The sequence below is a fragment of the Aulonocara sp. 'chitande type north' Nkhata Bay genome, linkage group LG12 (genome assembly GCF_057382095.1).
Source record: "Aulonocara sp. 'chitande type north' Nkhata Bay isolate Kocher_YH1m ecotype deep benthic linkage group LG12, A_spYH_male_GT1.1, whole genome shotgun sequence".
NCBI lineage: Eukaryota > Metazoa > Chordata > Actinopteri > Cichliformes > Cichlidae > Aulonocara > Aulonocara sp. 'chitande type north' Nkhata Bay.
The window spans coordinates 26,930,388-26,952,699 of record NC_141355.1 but is presented as its reverse complement, the minus strand read 5'-3'; the positions used below and the strand labels follow the sequence as shown (position 1 = coordinate 26,952,699).

General features: G+C 40.0%; 2 protein-coding genes across 9 annotated transcripts; both read right to left on the bottom strand.

The window, feature by feature from the left end:
• Nucleotides 1–163: 163 nt before the first annotated feature.
• creb3l3l (cAMP responsive element binding protein 3-like 3 like) lies at nucleotides 164–6,240 on the bottom strand. The gene is made up of 10 exons (XM_086314712.1): nucleotides 6,099–6,240; nucleotides 4,606–4,746; nucleotides 3,986–4,379; nucleotides 3,730–3,839; nucleotides 3,490–3,582; nucleotides 3,214–3,320; nucleotides 2,393–2,461; nucleotides 2,198–2,282; nucleotides 2,021–2,114; nucleotides 164–1,854 (listed from the first exon to the last, which is right to left on the bottom strand). The coding sequence occupies exons 2-10, from the start codon at nucleotides 4,744–4,746 to the stop codon at nucleotides 1,463–1,465; spliced, it is 1,485 nt and encodes a 494-aa protein (XP_086170838.1). The 5' UTR covers nucleotides 6,099–6,240; the 3' UTR covers nucleotides 164–1,462.
• A 3,614-nt stretch (nucleotides 6,241–9,854) lies between these two features.
• On the bottom strand, nucleotides 9,855–22,067 carry nim1ka (NIM1 serine/threonine protein kinase a). Of its 8 annotated transcripts, XM_086314708.1 has the most exons (9): nucleotides 21,680–22,066; nucleotides 15,660–15,757; nucleotides 15,246–15,417; nucleotides 14,922–14,981; nucleotides 14,065–14,379; nucleotides 13,830–13,942; nucleotides 12,442–12,563; nucleotides 12,170–12,316; nucleotides 9,855–11,473 (listed from the first exon to the last, which is right to left on the bottom strand). In XM_086314708.1, the coding sequence occupies exons 5-9, from the start codon at nucleotides 14,376–14,378 to the stop codon at nucleotides 10,715–10,717; spliced, it is 1,455 nt and encodes a 484-aa protein (XP_086170834.1). In that variant the 5' UTR covers nucleotide 14,379; nucleotides 14,922–14,981; nucleotides 15,246–15,417; nucleotides 15,660–15,757; nucleotides 21,680–22,066; the 3' UTR covers nucleotides 9,855–10,714. The 8 variants fall into 8 exon arrangements, with proteins under 8 accessions (XP_086170834.1, XP_086170830.1, XP_086170829.1 ...); XM_086314704.1 differs by having other exon boundaries at nucleotides 14,922–15,417; XM_086314703.1 differs by lacking the exon at nucleotides 15,246–15,417.
• Between the last annotated feature and the right edge of the window lie 245 nt (nucleotides 22,068–22,312).

Sequence of the window (22,312 nt, the reverse complement as noted above, 5' to 3'; positions counted from 1 at the left end):
TGCAATTAGCAGCACTTGGCTGCTACCTACCCTCTTATTTCCCATGATTACCTTTCCATCCATTTTCTGCATTTTTGATGTCCCGAGACATAAATCCTTAGACTTCAGAAAGTATACTTTCTTTTTCACATCTGCATCTCTGCATCAACGACATGGATGATGATTTACTCTGACATATAAAAAGTTTATTATAGTTGTTCAGACATGTCTTATACATAAAGTGTTGAAATGTACATAAAGAGCTACAATCACTTTTTTTAATATTTACATGTCATTCTTGGACTACACCAAATGCCAGTGCTTTTTGTTCAAAGTGATTAACATTTAAAATCTCATTGCCTGTCAAGTATAACAAAAAGTAGCCTCGATACCATTTACAATACCAACAGTAACAAAGAAAAAATACACAAAAATAAAAAATGCATCACTGATAAAACAGGTCATAACATTTTGGAGCAATATTTACTGCAAGTTTACTGAGCAAATAAGTCAAACCCCTCATTCTGCTAATCGTGTGCTAAGATATTCCAGACAAGTTTACGAAGGTAAGAATTGTGCAGCGAAGTTATAAAAGAGAAGATCGCAGGGGCAGAGTTGGTTAGCCAACAACGGTTAAGTCCAGGATTCAGGTTCTTTTATCACATTTTGCGCCGCTTTACTGTACAACATAAAAACAAAGCATTCACAAATTAAAAGGAGCATGGATACCCTTGTTACAAGGGAGATAATGACAAACTTTACAAGTCTTTAAAATGGCCAAATGTCCTGCAATGGCTTAAGCATTACTGTGGTCAAACAACCACGGTGATCAAGCTTTATGAGAATCAAGCACTCTATCTTCTACTACTTCATAAACGTTGCTGACTAGTTTGCAGCACAAACGACTAGACTACTTTTCATAATAATTTACTATGGCTATGATAAGTATGATTTTTGGGAAGTCACTGATAAGCAGCATTTGTTAGCACTGAGATCTGCTGGACATTTTCAGATAAACTCACTCAAGATTTAGTGACAGTCGGGCCATCAATTCATGTCTGTCTTTAAGTAATCTACTGCCCATTCACTTCAATTATTCCTGTGCTGGTGAATAAATGCACAAATTTAGGCAAAGCTCAACATGTTGTACGATAATTTGACAACTCTCAGTGCTAACTCAGTAGCATGTGCCCTCTAGTAATGCAGGCATTTGTTTAATCTCTGCAATGTCCTTTTGAAATATGAAAATATCTCCCCAGTTTCTTTTGACCGCTGGAGAAGGGAAACAAGAACAAAGTGCAAATAAAGTAACTAGTAGAAGACTTTCAGAAGGGAAAAGCATGGACGAAAAGATGGATCTTATATCTGGAAGAATAACTGCATTATTCCCTTCTCCCTTTTTTTAATATTAATGTTCCCTCTGGCACCCAAATCATTAGGAATACAGCTCCCTCTGCTGGTTATACTGAACAACATGTCCTTACTACATCTCATCAGAGCGGTGCTGCTGTAATATGACAGACGGAGGATTCCGGTCTATCCAGGCGTCCTTGGAAGCTTTTGCATTATATGCGACAGCAGACGCCACTACACCATTGATGGATCCTTCCTGTAATGCCCCGGCTGGCCCCTGCTTCATCTCTGCTGCCTGAGCAGGACTCGGGAAGTCTGCCGAAGAGTTGCTGTTGACGCCTGTTTCTGAATCAGGTTGTTCCACCCTCTCGTAGTCAGGAGTGTGATTCTTCTGACCGCCCGCAAAGATGGCTTTAACATTATCCACCTCTACTTGGTGAACTAACAAACCTTCTTTGGCCTCAGAGGAGGATACGGCATCTGTGCTTTCAGCTGGCAGTGATCGCAGGCTCCTGGAGACGACTGTTAGTCATGATTGAAAAGATAGTTTACAAAGGTTAGGCGACACTGCCGGAAATTTCATTTATGAAATCAGCTATCTTATTAACTAAAGCATGCATATCTTAAGGTACAGCAAGGATAGCTGAAATATAATAAAAGACAGACTTGATATTTATATACAACTCACTTGAGGAGGGCGTGTAGAGCTCCTTTGTTTGGGTGTTTCCACCAAACGGATTGACTGATGGGAAGATGATCAGACAGAAGGAGAGCAGGAAAACCTGAAAGTCCAATGAAAAAGTGAGAAAAATAGCAGAGCATGACAAAGACCTTCACACTGAGAGAAAAAAAAAAGCCAATTTACCATAACACAAGTGCTGGTTGTGCTGGCCTTCATGGTTGACATCTTCACTATAGCCTGAAGTTTTCTCAGTTGTTCAATCAACGACCTGTTTATTTACAAAAACCAAACAAAAACAAGAGGACGTGTTCAATGTAACTGATTCAGAAGCTTGACCCGACTATGTAAAAACCCAGAAGCAAAGAAATGGCTTCTTACATGTTCTGTTTCTGAAGCATTTGGACTTTCTTCTGTAGTTCCAGGTTGTGTGCAGTGCAGATGGCCACCCTGTGACAGAAATCAATTCATCATTTAGCATTTATCAAGAATCAGACACACAAGTGTTTGCTCTATATTAAAAATCTTTTCTTCTCTTCTAATTTGATTTTAGTCAATTAGAGAATTTATTGACCATGATTTTATCTGGCCAAGAACAACAACAACACAAACAAGTCCTTGTCTACCATTATCAATAATACCATCCTGTCCTGCCATAAACGAATCAATATATTGATAAAAATCTTGAAGTTTAAAACAAGAGAGCTTAAAATGAAATACAGTGGAACCTCCACTTACGAAATGAATTTGTTCCCGAGGGTTTTTCGTAAGTCGAAAGTTTTCGTAAGTCGAAGTACCCATCGCGCCTTTTGAGTGAACAATAGGCTATAGGCTAATTGCTAACTGCAACAACAATACGTCGTTCAAGTGGAACAGCGAAGCACAAGTACGAAAGCCGAGGGATTGTCACATGATTCGGAAGGCATTCTGGGCTCAGCCAATCAGAGCCAGCAGATTTTGTTACGTGGGCATTTTGCCGTAACACGGGCAGAAATATTGCCGTTAAGTGCCTTCGTAACTGGGGTATTCGTAAGTCGGGGTTCCACTGTAGTCAGTCAAAATATTTAGATAATTAAGATATTCTGAAACTGATTACAAAACAATGTAGCCACATCCTTGGAGTCAGTGACTATATAATAATAATAATAATAATATATATTAAAGATTATATTAAAGATTTTGATTTATCATTTGTATCTCACCTGTTTTCCAGTCCATCAACATACACCTTCTTCTTCTTGCGGCTCTCCTGAGCAGACTGCTTGTTGCGGATCTTCCTTCTGATCCTCTTCAAAGTCCTCTCCTCTGCCTGTTACGCAGAGCAGAGCAGGCTTTCAATCACCACGCTCACAAGACAGATGACGATGTGTATAAAACAGCTTTGAGCAGCTGTGCCACAGAAAGACCAATTTAATATGCACCCAACAAAGTAAGTATGTAACTAAAGAGATATCAAAAACACCTGAAGTGAAAATTACCTTAGTGAGGGGCATGTGTTGGGGAATGGTTACTCCTTCTTTTGCCAAAAGCCGCTTCTCCTCCTCAGTGAGCACAATCTCTTTAAACTGGAACTAAAGAAGGGAAATACAAAGTTTTTCTTTTAGAAATTTTCTGTGTGTTCTTATCTCGTTAACAACATGTGTCAAACATCACTGAAAACATCAAATACAGTCTCTTTGGTCTTCTGGTCTGGCATAAGAATAGCAAAAGAAACTGACCTGGTCTTCTTTGATGGACTCTGTTGTATCTTGTACCGAGTCCTCTATGGCCAAAGTGCAAGGCAGCTCACTGCTGACATCCTCCTCCATCGCCTCAGTCACAAGGTCATCTGTGAGAGGAAGACTAGTCATTTAAATCTTCCATCCCCCACAAATTCCACACAGACCACATCTCATGTTCCTTTTAAGAGATTTGAAATTCTAAGATAAAATAAAATGTTAAAGTTTCAGTAGTTCTTCAATAAATGATAAATACCCAGATCAATGAAGACATCTGTATCTGGCTTCTCTGCCCTCACACTCTGCAGCACGTCCATATCCCTCCCTCCGCTCTGCAGCAGAGAGTAGCTGTGATCTGCTTGGACTGTTAAGGCCTCAAAGCTTTCTGTTTGTGCCTCTGAATAAGTCACGGCAAGGTCGGAGTGCACCGGGCTCGGTTGGGAGTAGCTGGGACTGGGCACAACATCACTATCACTGCTATGAGGACTGGGGCATCCAACATGGTTGTTATTTCCAGCCCCGGAGCTGCTGTCGTCTGAAATGCCACTGTCGCTGCCCAGTGGAGAATGGGAGGGAGAGATGGTCTCCGTGTTGTCCTCTCCATCTAACAAGCTGGATAGAAAATCTTCAGTATCCATGTCTGGCAGCATCTGGGAGACAAAGGTGTGTTAAATTCTAAAGCAAACACACACACATACATATAAGACTGTTAGGCTTTAAGAAGCTGTATTACCATGTAGTACATCTGGTATTAAGACTCAAAGATGTTTATATTACTGCTTCCAAAGCATGACTCATTTTAGCACCTAGTTACTTCAGATAATGCATTAAACCGCCATCTAACCAATTTCACTAACAACATTAACTTCCTCTTACATCTTGTTCAGACAGCCATGACTCAATGAGCCCATTCCCATCAGGAAAGAAGGGCTCAGTGGATCCATTCTCTCCATCATGGAACAGCAGTCCAAACAGGTCTGCTCCATCCATGTCCGGAAGATCTTCTGCTATTGACATCTGCAGATAAACAACAAAATACAGAGGATAGCATATTTAATATCTGGTAATAATAACATTTTAATGTATATAGAAGTTATGCTGCTAAAACAGAAGTATAACATCACTGTCTGGAATATTGAGAACAGCAAAGTTCATAGTGTATTACAGTTCAGTTGTGCGATCACCTAGTTAGGAGTTTGGGTTAGGTTAACTGGTTCTAAATAGGCCACAGGTGTGAATGGTTATGTGTTAGCCCTGTGGCAGATTGGCAGCCTGTCAAGTGTGTACCCTGACCTCACCACTGAACTGGATAAGCAGAAGAAGGGAGTATGGATGGTTGGCTTTAATAGGATAAAATTCTATAGGATTTTATAAGTCTACTGGAATTTCTTTTATGATCCTAAAATGATTTTAAATTGAGGCTCAATTAATTCTACAATTGAATCATTATGTTTTCTAATGGATCAAACCGTTTTTAAATGACCCATGAATCTCTCTGTTATTGGGGGTTTGTAGCCACGTGACTTAGCTTGCTTATTAAAGTTCATGTCATTACTTCCCTTCCCTGATTGCTGTGTAAAAGTGCTGATACCCAACAAAATACTACGATTTTTATAACAGGTCAAAGTGCGCCTGATACATCAGCGTTGGTACATTGCACCGTGACGGTCCAGTAACCATCCACTGGATGCTGCTCTGTACTTTGCCTTAGCCTCCACGCGGAGACTGCAGGTGCATAGCTGTATTGAATGCATGTCAGCCGTGTAAGTATATGAAAAGCAGATGTAGTTCCCTGACAAGGGGCCGGTAACACGTATAGTAGCCTCTTATTGCATCAGCGCCACGGTTTTATCATGACCTCATCCTATAGTAAGCCCCGCCCCCCATGCCTTTGTCACGGGGTCTGAATGCAATATCAAGTGTCAAAATAAATAAGCTGCATAATTTTTAGTTTATCCAATATCGTGAAACGACTGTTTGAACGCTGCAGTTTGCCGAGGTTTTGAAAATGGCTGTGCGCCGAATGCAGGGTGCTGGTATTCAATAATATAAATAATACTACTAATAATTTTTTGATATTTATATTAGCCATTTTATACATGAACGAAATGACTTAGTTAAGCTAGAAGTTTGCGTAGGTGATTTTTTTTTTGCTTATGAATTTAAGAAGCTCAAAAGTGTAATCATCGTCAAAAGGCAGGAAACGTCTTCTTAGGCCAACATCGAGGAATCAGCAGCATTCCGGTCTAGCATTAACATTAGCCTTATAATACTGTTATAATCTTTTTCTGCTGAGGGCGTGGTCCCCTGTATCATTAAAAACACAGGGAAACATCAACAACTGGTAAGATTGGCATTAATTTCCTTACCGTTTGATGGCAAGAGACGAAATACCATTCGAGTGAGTGCGTCCGAGTGTCTTTTGGTTACTCTACTCGTGTTTTTTCAGCTGCCGCTGTATACCGTCAGACCGCTTCCTACTGAAACCACCTTCCAACGAGGCAAAAATTGCGTCATCACGTAAAGGCGGAAATGAGTACGTGGTCTTCTTTGGTGTTTCTGGGAAATAGTTAGTTTTGTATCTCCGGTACGTGATAATTGCACTGCTTTCTTTAAGCTAATGTATGGATCATGTTATAAATAGACCAGGAATTATTATATAGAAAAATAAATAAATCTGGTAAATGTAAAATTCGGTGTTAAAAATAAATACAAATACATAACAAATAAATAACAATAAATAATAAATAGGTGTCAAAAGGTAAAAATATATAATTATAAATTGAAATTGATGCCTCTAAGGCTTTTGATCGAGTGAACCACAGAAAACTTTTTGATAAATTGAAGACACGGGGAGTTCCTCAATACATCGTGAGGATTCTCTCTTACTGGTACGCTCATCAGAACATGCAGGTTAAATGGGGAAGCAGTATTTCTGCCCCCTTTGGTGTCAGCAATGGTGTTAGACAGGGTGGGATTTTGTCTCCAATTTTATTTAATTTATATGTTGATGATTTGTCCATACAGCTGAGAGCCTGTAACACTGGGTGTATATTAGGTGAAGCACTGATAAATCATCTTATGTATGCAGATGACCTGGTTGTTTTTAGTCCAAGCAGTGCTGGGTTACAGGATCTTCTTAATGTCTGTACTGAATATGGTGTGCAATATGACATTGAGTACAATGCTGCTAAAAGTGCTGTTTTGATATGTAGAACCAAGCAGGATAAACAGCTAAATTTCCCTTTGTTTAAACTGGCACAAAAAACTCTTGAAGTTCATAAAAAGGTGAAATACCTCGGTCACTTTATTACTGAGCAAATGAATGATGATGATGACATATACAGATAGGGTTGCCAACTCCCTGAAAAATAAATAAGGGACACCTCGTGGCCAGGGCCGGGCAACCCAGTTGTCTTCACCCTTCCCAGTGTGGTAGCTCTTTTTTTGTGTGTGTGAAATTATTTTTTAACCATTTGACTTGAATTTGATTTAAGCAGATGCATATTCTTTGTGATATGACCATATGGGAAACAAATGATCATTTAGCCATTTATTTTTAGCTCAAAATGACAACATTAACACAGTAAAACAGGTCTCTTTCTTAAACAGAAGCCTGTCATGCTTAACTTTTGAGAATATAAGTAAATCTTTCTTTAAAAGAACTCTGTCCTGCTTAACTTAAAATTATATAAATTAATAGAAAGCAATAGAACGAAAAATATTCTTGTAACAGTGCACATATAGTGCATTTAGTACAGCTGGCTTCAGTTGAGGTATTATTTCAGCTTTTCTAATGCTAATCAGCTGCTCCTGTTTGTAAACCCGCTTGTTCCCATGATTACGCACCTTAACTCATCATCATTATTCATCTATGTATTACTTTTATGTATTATTCATCTATTTGTTGTAATCATCCATCCTTGCAGTTGTTTACTACACAAAATAAATGATATTATCACACTTCTGGCCACATAGCGCTGATATTCACCGCACATGCCCATATTAACCTTAACCAGAGGGTTTAAACAACAAACCAGTGTTTACATACCATATCTGCTTCTGCCGTGGCCTGGTGGACAAAAAATTGGTTAAGGGTTCCCCGAGCTTTCACGCCCCTCATGTTCTTCTTGTGCCCACCATGCCTATGGAAAAAGTGCGCCGGCACACAGTGCAGTGCGCTTTATAGGTGTTATCGTGCACTTTCCCAGCCAGGTGTTTTCCTTTTCCCAGTCCTCCCTGTACTTTTGCAGCCTTTTTTCTTTTCTTTCTCTGAGGGGAACAAACATTGCTGCTCTAACGCTGGGCTTACACTGTGCGATTTTTGGCCCATTTTGAGCCGATTTTTGAGTCGTGCGACCGATTTGGTGATCGGCCCGATTTTGGCCTTCATCGTGCATCGTGTAGTATACGTGGGGTAACGAGAAGCGATTAACACCTCACGACCAGCTCCCGATCATCAATCGCTCGTGAGGGTGTCACCACAGCCGCTCACACTGCTCATGCGCAAACACGTAAACATCGGTGAAAAAGACGGCGCAGCACGGCTGTGCAGCGTGTGATCTGGACACAAGTGATGGAGGCACTTGTAGAACTTTGGAAAGCTCATCCGAGCCTTTTCGATGTGGCATCACAAAATTATCACGACCACAACAACCGTGAAAATAGTTGGATTTACACTGCTGCTCAATCACAGCTGCCTGATCATGTTTTTCATTAGCAATTTAGCAAAGTTGATGGTGGTGGTGTGTCTGTGTGAGTGAAAGACAGAGAGAGCGAGCGACAGATTTTCTGTTATAACCTTCATGTTATGTTGGCACAGTGTGAGCACTCAGGTCGCATCAGAGCATCGGGCCGTATAGTGTGAGACCCTGCATCGTGACCTGCAAACTTCTAATCCCTGCGAGTCAATCGTGCAGTTTGAGCAAGAGCTGAATAACGTGACTGAAAAAAATCGCAGTGTCTGCCCAGCTTTAGGTGTACTGTCATCCGAGACGTGCACCGCAGTGTCGGCGTTTGTTTCCCTGTTGGCCATGCTTGTTGTTGTGGTCATCTGTTGTCTTCCGGTATTTTCTCCGCAAGCGACCTTTCCTCGACCAATGAGATAATCTGAATTGTCATACTCGAATTGTCATAAGTGTGCTGTCAGCTCATTGGTCACAAAGCAGGAGAGGGGCTGGGAATTATGTTTTCAAACAAAGTGTTAATTCCATTAACATTTATAGACTACTTTTGATTCTCACTGTATTACGGGACAAAGTGCGTCCCTTATTAGCTCAATACGGGACGTGTACTTTTGTTTCTAAATACGGGACGATTCCGTTTTTTAAGGGACGGTTGGCAACCCTATATACAGACAACGATGTAAGCTCTATGTGCAGGCAAATACTATTGCACGCAAATTCAGCTTTTGTTCACTTCCAGTTAAAGTGGCTTTGTTTAAAGCGTATTGCACACCGCTATATACTGCCCCCTTGTGGTCATCCTACAAACAATGTAGCATGCAGAAGCTGCATGTTGCATATAATGATGCGATGAGAATCCTTTGCAGGATACCTAGAAGTGGTAGTGCCAGTCAGATGTTTGTAGCTGTGGGTGTCTGGACTTTTAAAGCACTTTTAAGAAAGTTAATGTTCAACTTTAGAGAACGACTGGATGGTTCGAGTAACAGTATAATTTTAGCACTTACAGATCCGACAGTGAGTGGTTCCCGTTACTCATCCAGTCTCAGAAAGCACTGGTTAAAGTGTTTGTGTATTTATTGATTTATTTTAAGTAATTGTGTTTTATGTATATTATGGTTTTATATTTTTACAAATGCTTTATATACTTATTTATATACATATTTAATGGTTTATACCTTGTGTTGTGTGTGTGTGTGTGTGTGGGGGGGGGGGGGGGGGGGAGTTGTGCGTGTGTGTTTCTTGTCTTGTTTTTATGGACATGTAGTCTGCCAATAAAGATTGAATTGAATTAAATAAAAATTAATTAGCCAACAATGCATGTTAGCAACTTATTTTATAATGATATGAATTCACTGCGTATAATGTCTGTTTGGATTTACAGCTATAAAACACACACACACACACACACACACTAAATAATTTTAACATCAAGAAGACGAAGCAGCATTTTTAGTTTTAAATTTATTTCATTCAGCACATTTGCATGGACACAGAATCATAAAAAGACAAATAGATTCAAACTCTTACCAGAATCGTTTCATTCAAAACTGAAATTTTATTTTGCCATGTGAACTACTAACTGTTAGTTGGTCTTCATAGCTTAATGTCATCTAGTGGATTTTTTCAGGCCACAGGGAAAATACCGAGGTCAGCCAGTCTAAGAACAGGGACATCTCATAGAGACGTATTATATAAGATGTAAAATCTCTACTTACTATCTCATCACAAGCATTAAGGAGTACAATGAAACCAGGCTGTCTGATTTCATAAACAGATGAAAAAAAAAACTAAGGCATCGAGGAGAAGTGCAATTAAATATTTAAGACATAAACACATTTTGTGTAGATACTGCATGTTTCGCCACTTTTTCAACAAAATATTGTGGATTTATGTCTCTTCATAAAAAAATAAGCTACAGTGATTCTCATAGGGCTTGTTGTTACAACACAACTAAGCGTAGGCCAAGTGTGAATTAGAAATATATGGCCTGCATGACCCAAATAATAAGTTCTGCATGCCATCTAATCATTGCTATGCTGACTTGGATAAATGAGATTTCAGAACATTTCAAATTTCTTGAGATTTCCTGTCCCTGCAAGAAAAAAAAACAGACGAGGACAGCAGCAACATAGCTACAGAGACATAAGAAAAGACCAATTTTAGGACTTGAGTGGGGTTATATACCATAATTTCAATTTATACTACTGGACTGAAAATATTCTTGTTTTAATTTTTTATTTGTAATAAATCCATGCATCCAAGTCCATAACTTAATTAAATTTCCAGAGCAAAGAATTTTGTCACAGAATTGCACAGAGTTTAGATGTCTGCCGTAAACTGCGGTACACTTTTAGCCGTTCTTTTTTACTTGTTGCTGTGGGTCTGACTGCCTGTTTTACCACAGGAATGCTTTCGACAACCCGTCTCTTGTGAAAACGGTGTAGCAGAATCCGATAGACACCAGTGATGGAGCTCCTGCAGTCTTTGCCCTGGTTGTTCAGGATGTGCTCCGAGGTGATTCCCAGTGCCTCCAGCGAAGACTTTATCTCCATCTCTTCCTCAGTGAGATCTGATGGATCACTCTCTGCGAGGTAGGATGGATCCAGTTTAAAGGGTTCCATGGCGTGCGGGAGGTCCACGGGGAGCAACCACTCGCAGCCCATCATCTGCTCCACTGTACAGCGGTCAGTTGGTATGGGTTGGAGGAGTCCCCTGGTTAGCTTCTGGCATGCATCTGGCACCCAAGAGGGAATGATGTAGGCCCCATCCATGATGCATCGCTTTAGTTTGGCCACAGTGTCCGCCCTGAATGGCATTGTGCCTGTCACCATAAAAAACAACATCACCCCTAGGGCCCAGATGTCTACATAGATGCCAACATAATGCTCATCCCTAAAGAGTTCAGGTGCAGCGTATGGCGGAGAGCCACAGAATGTGTTGAGTGTCTCATCGCGGCGGCTCAGTGTGCTGAATCCGAAGTCCCCCACCTTCACGCAAGAGCCGTTGGTGTAGAAGACATTTTCTGCCTTCAGGTCACGGTGAATGATGTTATTTTCATGCTGTGGGAGAACAAAAAGAAGATCATATTATATGAGAATCGAAAATCTAACTATAGAGGAAGGACTGAGTGTTTGTCGTTATCTGTACTTCTACTTAAGTAAAGAAAGTCTGTACTTTTGCCACCTCTGTTCATGTAACCTGACACAGTGAAAACAGCAGCAGAAGCATCGCGTCTATCTCGAATTAAAAAAACATGTTTTGCTCCTTGTTACTTCTTGGATATTTCATCCTGATATCAAGAACAGATCTTTATTAATTATTTTGTCTAGTAGGAATTAGTTATGGCAGCTGCAACTATAGTTCCGTCGATCTGTGTCAGCATGTGAACTGCTCTTCCACATATTAAATATTCTAGTGAAATATTACAATGCAATATTTTTTTCTCATCTATTTTTATTCTTTGACAACCTGCAGATGGAGAGAGAATGAATGACTAAAATCTAAATGCGGTGCACATGAAAAGAGTGAAAGTGCTGGTTACAAGTAATGAATCATTACACAGCTATTGTGCAAACATTCAGCCCTGACAGAAATTGTCATATGAGATTTAATAGGTTAGAGGATTAGATGAACACACTGGCTTATTCAGGTCACCGTAGCAGCAGAGAACAGGCAGCACTATAGATGTCAAAGTTATACGACTATCAAGATTTTATATTATCAGACAATTTTAATATAAACGTAAATTCACTGACCATGTGTTTAACAGCAGAAAGAATCTGAGCAAAGACAAACTTGCTGTCAGTGTCAGAAAGCTTTCCTTCTGTAGTAATCTTGGTGTAGAGCTCCCCTCCGCCTGCGTACTCCATCACTAGGTGCAAACGTGACAAAGTCTCCACCACCTAAACACATACAGTGCAACTACATATGTTAGAATACATAAGCAGAAAAGTACTTGATGTCGGATAGATTTAATGATCAAAAAAAGCACAATGGCATTAGAAAGACACTTGAAAGTCCAAAATACCTCATAGAGGCGTATGATGTTGGGATGGTGTAGTTTTTCCATGCTAGAGATCTCCCTGGACAGCAGCCGCTGGGTCTTCTGATCCATCTTGGTCTTATCTAAGATCTTTATGGCCACTTTGTCTAGTGATGCAAAAGGAGACATTTGGTCACTGATTGCTGTACACATAATACATCTCGACACAGGGAAAAAAGAAAAAAAAAGGTTGAGTTTTTAATCACTTTTCTAATAAATTTTAAATTAGTTGTTACATAAATCTTTTGTAGACTGATGATAGACACTGTAAGCCTGGTTCCACTTAGCAGTTCAAACAACACTCTGGTCTGGATAACTGAGATGAAAGTTTTGCTGATCCTGAACTAAATTTTCATGATTATATTCTTCCAGGGGGTCATATGATTTATTTTCTTAGACAGTCATAAATTACTCCAAGTCTCAGTAGATATGTAGGCTCACACCGAGGATGGCAAAGGGTTAAAAAAAATAAAAAATAAAAAAAGACTGGAATAGAGTGCTACATTAGCTGCGCTGTTAAAAATCAAAATTCAAATTTAAAAATGAATAAATAAATGCAGTTTTACAATGATCAAATGCACTCTGAATTTTGAAAAACTGATATCTTGGCTGTGTTCCGTTAAATGATTCATAGAGATGCATAAAGTAGACCTCAGGTAACTGAATACAGAAAAGTTCTTAAGTGGCAAAATGGTGTTGAGATATCTAATTGTTCTACAGTATGCATTATTAAGGCTGGCATTAGACTCTCTTTCAGCTGTGACATAGCTTTCAATAGGAGCATTTAAAATGCACTGCAGCTCATTTTGTGTTTTGACTAAATGACACCACTGACCTAAACATTGCGCACACACACACAGAACCAGAGCCAGCCACAGAGTAAAAACGCCTTAAAAACCTTAAATGGTAAAAAAAAAAAAAAAAAAAAAAAAAAAAAAAATCCATGCATGAACACGCACACAAACACACACAAACACAGACAAACAAAGCTACACTAATTTTCCTCTGTCGTTGTAGCCTTTGATGAGGCATGCGGCAATTTTAGCCGTCGCTAAGGAAACTGGAGATCTCTAATCAATCCATCTGTTCAAGGGCAGCAGACAGTCTGTCTCTTTGTGGCTGAATCAGCCCCCTGGCCAGGCACAAATCGCCATGTTAGTAAATTGCTATAAGCACACATTTGGTAGTGTTGCAGCCCATTAATGGAAACAGGTTATCACCCAACTTATTAAGTCTAATAAGAAGCCACCGTAATAAAAGGAAGCTTGTGCGTCGTGTTTTTTTTTTTAATTCCAATGTGTTTAGGCGATGTTTTTATGTGACGCTGTGCAAATGTCTGTAAATATTGCCATTCGTTTCACAGTGGGGTTTACCTTTGGTGAGAGCATGAATTCCCAGCTTAACATGGGAGAAATTTCCACACCCGAGCTCTCCATGAATTTTGTAGAAGCCGATTCTTCTGCCCACTGTTAGCTCACGGACCAACCTGCCAGCAGTTTAGATAATAAAGCATTTAACACCAATTTTCACAATTTGGCAAGTAAAAAAAAGAAAAAGAAAAAAAAACCCACAATGAAAAATATAACAAGTAACTTACAATCACCATACCTTTCATCCTGGCACATATCCAGGTTCAGCCTTTCCAGGGGAGTGAGGCGGCGGACGGTGGCCCCTTCATCATCTGTGTTTATGTCAGAGCTGTCCTGCCGGCTCCAGCGGGCATTCCTTTGGCTGCTACTAGTAGAGGCCACCGTGCTTCCAATGGAACCTCGGATCGAGTCTCCATGAGAATCTGCGCTCTTGACCCCAGTTACTGAGCTGGTCCCAGTGGTTCCTCCTGCTCCTGACCCCTTAGAGCCTGCTGTCTGAGTCCCAGCTTCAGCTCCGTCCGGGCTACTCTCAGAGGGGTAGACTGCAGTCATCCTGCAGGTGACACACAAGGCGGTCTGGGCTTAGTTCATAGCAGGAATTGATACAAGACTGGATACAGAATATGAAAGAAAAAAAAAAGTCGTTTTTAAAAAATAAATTTTTCTCAATACATTTTGAATACCCCGTTTTTCTTAACAGAATCACCTTCAAAGTAATTTTTTAAATGCCGATTAAACTCTTATGATAACTATAATGTTTGTGTCTCCAGTCCTAAAACTGTAAAATACATGTAATATATCATAAATGTGATGCCCACTTCAATATGTGCTCTATTTTTATTAGCAGATTAACAATAAATTTTAACTTTGCTGTGAGACTGTTTTGTTCCACACTTTTACAATATGTTCACAACAGCAATAATATTATTGCAGACATAATCTGCGTGACGTGAAATGAGAACGCGAAACGTATGCACGATAGTATCAATTTTGAATTTATGCTTATAGCCTACTATCCTGGTTCTGCTGTACTATGATGGATTCGATATGAAAACCGATAAAGCAAATTTGCATGCGACAGAAGCCTTGACTTACCTTTGAATGTGTGATCCTTTTCCATTTAGAAAGTAAGTCCTTTAGTGTTCTTGTCGAAATCTACCAAAGTCACATAGACAAGTGAGCCAATAAGCATAGTTTAACTTGGAAGACTGCTTTTCTACTAAATGAGTAAAAAAATCAGTGGGTCCAAGGCTCATGCTTCATCCAGAATTTCCAAAAATCTGCTGTAGCTTAAACTGTCCTTGCAGCTTGTAATCTGAAGGCTAAAGCACTTGTTGATATTTTAGTTTTCCTCACTTACGGATGTTCAGGAAAAGGTGACGAGCACGGAGATAAGCTAAACGGGGAATTTAGGCTTACTGGAGTCTTTTTCTGAACAGGTCCGTGGGCTTTAATAGACTGCTTCGAGTCTCCAGGGTATAAATAGGCCACAGGGTGAGGAGGAGGGGAGAGGAGCTGGATAAGAGGGGGCAGGCTGGGGCAGAGGGAATGAACAGATGATAGTGTCAGGGTGCAGCCATGGAGTGGTTACCTGTAATGAAGGAAAAGACAGTCATAAAAGTAAGCGTCTTCTATGTTATGTTTTCTGTCTATATCAAAGCTCATGACAGCCTCTTTTACTTTGGTGCCTTTTTTTGCTTAATGTTGGTTTACCTACCTAAGAACATGCATGCAGTATTCTACTCTCTATATGGATCAAGTGTCTCCAGAAAAAACACATTTGTTCTAGATTCCATCTTAAGTTTGTTTTTAAAAGGATAAACACAAATGTACCTGTGCAGTATCTTCTTGAGAGCTTGTTAATGTGTGCAGAAGCTCCTACTTCGTCTGCTGTTTGACTCATGCTCCAAATGTGCTGCAGGCTGGGGTTGCTAGGAGAGCCAGAATAAACAAATCTGAGATACTCATTACTCTCTGCGATGAAGAAGACACTCACAACCTGAAATACCTGCATGACTAACCTTGATCATTTCATTGCAGTATGTCACACCTCCTGCTGTTTGTGTTTGATGTGGGGTGTGGGAGTGCAAAAGAGTGTAATTAGGTGATAACTGTGTACTGCTCTGGGAACACACGTCTAACAATGTCCCGTGAGATGGAAAAGAAAAGGCGAATCCGATTGGCAAGGCGCAAGTTAAATAAAATGTCTGTTTTACAGTGATTAATCTGGCAGATAAAATAACTTAATGACAGAATTTGGTGAATAGTAATTGGAGTAAATCTGGAGTTGTTTCAGAACTGCGCTATAAATAAACCTTGATTTCACCAAACTGAGTCCAAAAAATGGTTTTGTCTTAGATACTATATGTTATATCTAACCTTGTATTATTTCAAAGCAAACTCAGGTGCATAATTTAGCAGCCCATCCATCCATACATACATACATACATAGAGTGCAGAATTATTAGGCAAATGAGTATTTTGTCCACATCATCCTCTTCATGCATGTTGTCTTACTCCAAGCTGTATAGGCTCGAAAGCCTACTACCAATTAAGCATATTAGGTGATGTGCATCCCTGTAATGAGAAGGGGTGTGGTCTAATGACATCAACACCCTATATCAGGTGTGCATAATTATTAGGCAACGTCCTTTCCTTTGGCAAAATGGGTCAAAAGAAGGACTTGACAGGCTCAGAAAAGTCAAAAATAGTGAGATATCTTGCAGAGGGATGCAGCAGTCTCAAAATTGCAAAGCTTCTGAAGCGTGATCATCGAACAATCAAGCGTTTCATTCAAAATAGTCAACAGGGTCGCAAGAAGCGTGTGGAAAAACCAAGGCGCAAAATAACTGCCCATGAACTGAGAAAAGTCAAGCGTGCAGCTGCCAAGATGCCACTTGCCACCAGTTTGGCCATATTTCAGAGCTGCAACATCACAAAAGCCCAAAAGCACAAGGTGTGCAATACTCAGACACATGGCCAAGGTAAGAAAGGCTGAAAGACGACCACCACTGAACAAGACACACAAGCTGAAACGTCAAGACTGGGCCAAGAAATATCTCAAGACTGGTTTTTCTAAGGTTTTATGGACTGATGAAATGAGAGTGAGTCTTGATGGGCCAGATGGATGGGCCCGTGGCTGGATTGGTAAAGGGCAGAGAGCTCCAGACGCCCGCAAGGTGGAGGTGGAGTACTGGTTTGGGCTGGTATCATCAAAGATGAGCTTGTGGGGCCTTTTCGGGTTGAGGATGGAGTCAAGCTCAACTCCCAGTCCTACTGCCTACTGTCTGGAAGACACCTTCTTCAAGCAGTGGTACAGGAAGAAGTCTGCATCCTTCAAGAAAAACATGATTTTCATGCAGGACAATGCTCCATCACACGCGTCCACGTACTCCACAGCGTGGCTGGCAAGAAAGGGTATAAAAGAAGAAAAACTAATGACATGGCCACCTTGTTCACCTGATCTGAACCCCATTGAGAACCTGTGGTCCATCATCAAATGTGAGATTTACAAGGAGGGAAAACAGTGCACCTCTCTGAACAGTGTCTGGGAGGCTGTGGTTGCTGCTGCACGCAATGTTGATGGTGAACAGATCAAAACACTGACAGAATCCATGGATGGCAGGCTTTTGAGTGTCCTTGCAAAGAAAGGTGGCTATATTGGTCGCTGATTTGTTTTTGTTTTGTTTTTGAATGTCAGAAATGTATATTTGTGAATGTGGAGATGTTATATTGGTGTCACTGGTAAAAATAAATAATTGAAATGGGTATTTATTTGTTTTTTGTTAAGTTGCCTAATAATTATGCACAGTAATAGTCACCTGCACACACAGATACCCCCCTAAAATAGCTAAAACTAAAAACAAACTAAAAACTACTTCCAAAAACATTCAGCTTTGATATTAATGAGTTTTTGGGGTTCATTGAGAACATGGTTGTTGTTCAGTAATAAAATTATTCCTCAAAAATATAACTTACCTAATAATTCTGCACTCCCTGTATATATCTGAGAGAGACTCCAAACAATCAATTAACCAACAATAATTGATGAGGTTTCTTCCACTGTTAGCCAAAACAATAAAAAAAAATATATATATATGAATGAGCCACAAATTCAAATTGGGTGTTAAATTTCTTTTGTTACAGCAACCATGGGCATAATACTTAGATTCAGTCTCACACACACCGGACTGGTCTCATACACTCACCAAGACTCCAATTATCCAGGTAAATCCACAATTTACACCCGTTTGACTGCTTTGTTTTGTTTTTAACAAAATCCCTGTATATCAACACTACGGCCCGATGGGCTTGGTGCATCTGAACAAACTAATAAACAATAAACTAATTAAACTGTGCCCAAAGAAAACATTTGTGCTGGCATAACAAATAGTAATAAGTCGTACGTAAAGGAAAGAACAGAAACGGTTAGTGTATCATGGAGCTTTCAAAGGCTCTCCATCAACTGTCCATATATTAAAATGAATGAATCTGTGTTGAAGGCTCGCCAGAGAATCAAAGCGGTTCTCTTTTGTGAGGCCTAGAGTCTTCCAGCTTTCAAACACCTTCCTGCCATGGAACCATGAATATCTGCGTATTGATCTAGGGCAGCCTAAAAGGACTTGCTAAGGGAGGAGAGACGCGCTTTATAGCACAAAGCAACATGTGCCGAATACATGCCTTTTATGTGAGTAAATAAAAACACTAAAGGACAGCCATGCATGAGATAAACTGGTTAACAATGAAGGAGAGCATGGAAAGTTTTGGTACCCCAATCACCATTATTACCAGTTTTTTGTCCAGACATTTTCTTTAAGGATATTCCTGAATGAACAGGATTGATTAATATGTCTGAATATATGCAAATACAGACATGTTTCCATTTCTTAACATTACAAACACTATAATAGTCTCAAATGTGATGTAATAATCAGGGAAACATTTGCCATATTGAGTAAAACAACTGGTAAACTACACTGGCTCTACTGATAGCAACTGAGTTTAGAGTATCTTCAGAAAAGGTCCATAAATGGGTATTTACTGAGAATGCTTTGTCCTCGGCTTCCACTGTATAACACATCTAGCAGGTTGCTTAGTGATGAACACTGACCAAACGTGTTTGTGTAGGGTTGAGGATTAGGCATTAACTGGATCTCCTCAAGGAAGAGAGTACACAGTGTCATATTTACAGTTGCACTGAGCCTGCGAGTACCCGTGCTAATCGTGTATATGAGCAGACTGAAAGACATAAACACACCAACACGTGCACAACAGCGGATTCATGAACCGTTCACGGTGGTGAATGCACTGGGATTCCACTCAGATTGCACTGAGGTACTGTTGCTGCAAAAAGTTGTTGAAAAATGAAATATTGCAATAAAAAAAATTATATTTTTGTCCATGTAACAAAGAAAGTTACTGATAATGAGAAAAACTAACAGACCTAAGGTGTTATGAGTTATTTTCATGTTATTTTCCTCATTGAGTTATTTGAGGAAGTAATGCTAAATATTTTAAATTCTAAATTAGTTGCATTCCCCATACAGTTAATGCTATGACTTAATATTGAATGCAATCTTCACTTGTTTGAAGCACCAAATGTAAAAAACAAATAATAGAAATGTATGAAAGTGTATAAGACTGCAAACAGCTGGGCGTTCATAAGCAAACACAATCAGCTCTGCCAAGTGTGAGTCCTTCTTTACTCACCAGACAGCCAGTCACTTGTCTCAAGATCCCTAAAGGGAAGAAGTAGGGTCTGCCGGCTGCTGATCACTCTGCTAGCATCAGCAGCCTCTTCAGACGCTCCAACAACGGAAAACACAAGAGCCCATCCACAGCAGCTGTGGATCAAGATTTACTTGCTCTTTCCATCTGTTATGGTTCCTATTGCAAAAATGCCTGTTTGTGTCTTTACTTAAGAAGGGTACAAAGCTGCTGTATGAAAAAGAGTTCCTCCTCTCTGAAAAACCCCTCACTTTACTTTCCATTCATTCAGTTCACCCGCGCTTGTATCTCATTTTCTCTCATTGAGTGCACATGCACATTAACAGACTCTTTCCTCGGACAGGCACATGCACGTGAAAGCATACACATGTGCAGACAGCGAGCTCACCCCACACAAAGCTCCCCAGTGTGTTAACAGAGGCGCACAGCTGACAAGAGTGAAAAGCTCAACAGTGAAAGAGTTTCAACAATGGGGACCATGGGCCCTAGGAACAGAGAAGCAGGCCTCTCTGGAATCTATGGGGCAAATATTTCACAATTCAAAAAAAAAAAAAAAAAAAAAGAAAGAAAGGAAAAGAAAACCAGAGTGACCTCTAAATCCCTTTCCTCTGACGCACATTTACACACACAGTCCAAAGCACAGTGGCAGAGGCTTCAAAGGATACACAGCAACTTATTACAAGGAAATAACTTTGACAAAGTTGCTTTGCAAAGACGCTGCTTAATTGGTTTCCGCATATACTTTTCTGCTCCTGTGATTAAATGCTAAAAATGTTTTTCTTTTTTCTTGTTATGCAGCATGACTCACCTGAGCTACTATTCCCTAAGCCTGGCAATACACAGCACTGTGCAGATTCAAGTACATCTTGGTGAGCAACAGAGCCTTAACCAAAGTCAACATGACATCATTAGAGGGGAACACAATAACAGGACAATGCTGCGGACAACATATCCTGCATCTGGTGCTTCAAATCTAAATTCTATTCGGTCGTTAATGTTTCTGGCTTTAAAGAGCCGTCTGAGTTTGCATGTTATTCACTGTCAGCACATCAAAGAGGCGTGCATCAAAGAAAGACACATGAAGCACAATGTTTCATGTTCACTGACTGAATGATCATGAAAAGAAATATAATTTTAGAACTTTTTTTGCTTCAAGTGGAGATAAAATTAACTCAAGAAGGCTATTTTCCTCCTTTTGCCTTTATAAGATAGAAAAATGTTTAAGCTTCATGTTTAAGTGTGCAAAACACAGCATAATGCAGTGTAGATTACTTTCTTAACTTTTCACATCTTCCATGTATTTGCTCCTTGGGGCAAACCAAAAAGTCAAAAAGTATTACTTATTAATTTCATATCATTTCCTTATGACATGACAGGAGGGAAGATTTTAAATTATTAATGCAGGAAAACCAGTAGAGCAGGCTATAAGGAAGCAAAGCAGTGCTCCCAAGCCTTTACCACAGAGGGAGATGATGATGTAAAAGGTGAATTTGGGGGAAATGACTGGCATTCGTCATAACACACTGGTAAAAACCAACAGGTGTTAGAGCCAGACTTTATTCATTCCGAGCCCGATGTAATCGAGCCCGGTCAAAAGCGGTATGAGAAGTTGAACAGAGTTTAGGTGGATCTCCAGTTAAGTGTTGCATTTTGTAGGTTTCATGCATAAATGTGCAACCCCCAACAAGCGGGGTTGGTGGCTTTAACTTTGAATGCATGTGCATACGTGACAGAATTAAAAAAAAAAAAACAACAACAACAACAAAAAAACAAGTAAAACGAAAAGATTAAAGTCCAGTGCAGTAAAATCTGGGTCCACTGTAGGGGCTCTAGCCAACCACCCTCAGAGAAAACGAGATAAAGCTCTGCTGGGTCGCCAGAACTGAGGTTTCGATGTAGGTTTTTTTTTTTTTAAATGCATCTTTGTTGGCAACGTTTTCAAACAACACCTACTTATCGAGGAAACATTTTAAACAGCATTAGCTAATGACTGAGTATTTACGTTCAATGATAGCGATATCTACAAGCAGCAGGCCAGTTCTCATTTACCCAAGGCTTATGATCATAAGAATAGCGTAACAAAAACCCAAAAGAACGGATATGCTGCATGTGAGAATCGGTCTTACTTGGGTGAGCATCTTCATGGGCCCGTGGCGACAATGTATACCGACCTTGCTCCCAAATCCATCCTCTCCCGTACCCGGTGACATTGAGCTCACCGGCTCTGCTGCAGCTTTCTCTCTGTTGTGAAGGAAATCCGCTGAACGAGCGGGTGAACCGACGAATCAACGGCGTCTCTAGGAGTCCGCCGTCTATCTCGTAACCAATAAGAGCCGAGAATTAGGACCACTTCACTCAGTACTTCAGGAGCTGTCCCGGGCATGCGGCGATACACAACAGGTAACCTAACCTGCGCGTCACGCCCCGTGCTAGCTGTACAGGCTATTAACGCTGCAGGGGTTCAAGTCAGGGTCAGGAGACCTACGTGGGCTGTCCAGATTAATGAACACGCAAACAGAAATTTAAAAATGTAGATTTAAATGAAAACAAAAATAGAAAATTCTTTACTTTGTGCAGGAGACAATTAAAATTTCCAATTTCATTGTTTTCCAATTTCATTGTACTACTGTACTATGTATGACTGTGCAATGACAATAAAGAGTTATCTTATCTTATCTTAAAACGTTTTTCATGTCCACAGATACCTACAAACACACACACACATATATATATATATATTTGCCTTCGGGACACACTAG

What these genes read in the sequence shown, in the direction of transcription:
- creb3l3l (XM_086314712.1), bottom strand. Translation starts at nt 4,746, where the DNA reads ATGTCAATAGCAGAAGATCTTCCGGACATGGATGGAGCAGACCTGTTT. An exon ending in GTTGATGGACTGGAAAACAG is followed by an intron (nt 2,462 to 3,213) that starts GTGAGATACAAA and finishes TTTCTGTCACAG; the next exon opens with GGTGGCCATCTGCACTGCAC. An exon ending in GCTCTACACGCCCTCCTCAA is followed by an intron (nt 1,855 to 2,020) that starts GTGAGTTGTATA and finishes CATGACTAACAG; the next exon opens with TCGTCTCCAGGAGCCTGCGA.
- nim1ka (XM_086314709.1), bottom strand. Translation starts at nt 14,378, where the DNA reads ATGACTGCAGTCTACCCCTCTGAGAGTAGCCCGGACGGAGCTGAAGCT. An exon ending in ACATCATACGCCTCTATGAG is followed by an intron (nt 12,317 to 12,441) that starts GTATTTTGGACT and finishes GTATGTGTTTAG; the next exon opens with GTGGTGGAGACTTTGTCACG. An exon ending in TTTCTGCTGTTAAACACATG is followed by an intron (nt 11,474 to 12,169) that starts GTCAGTGAATTT and finishes GTTCTCCCACAG; the next exon opens with CATGAAAATAACATCATTCA.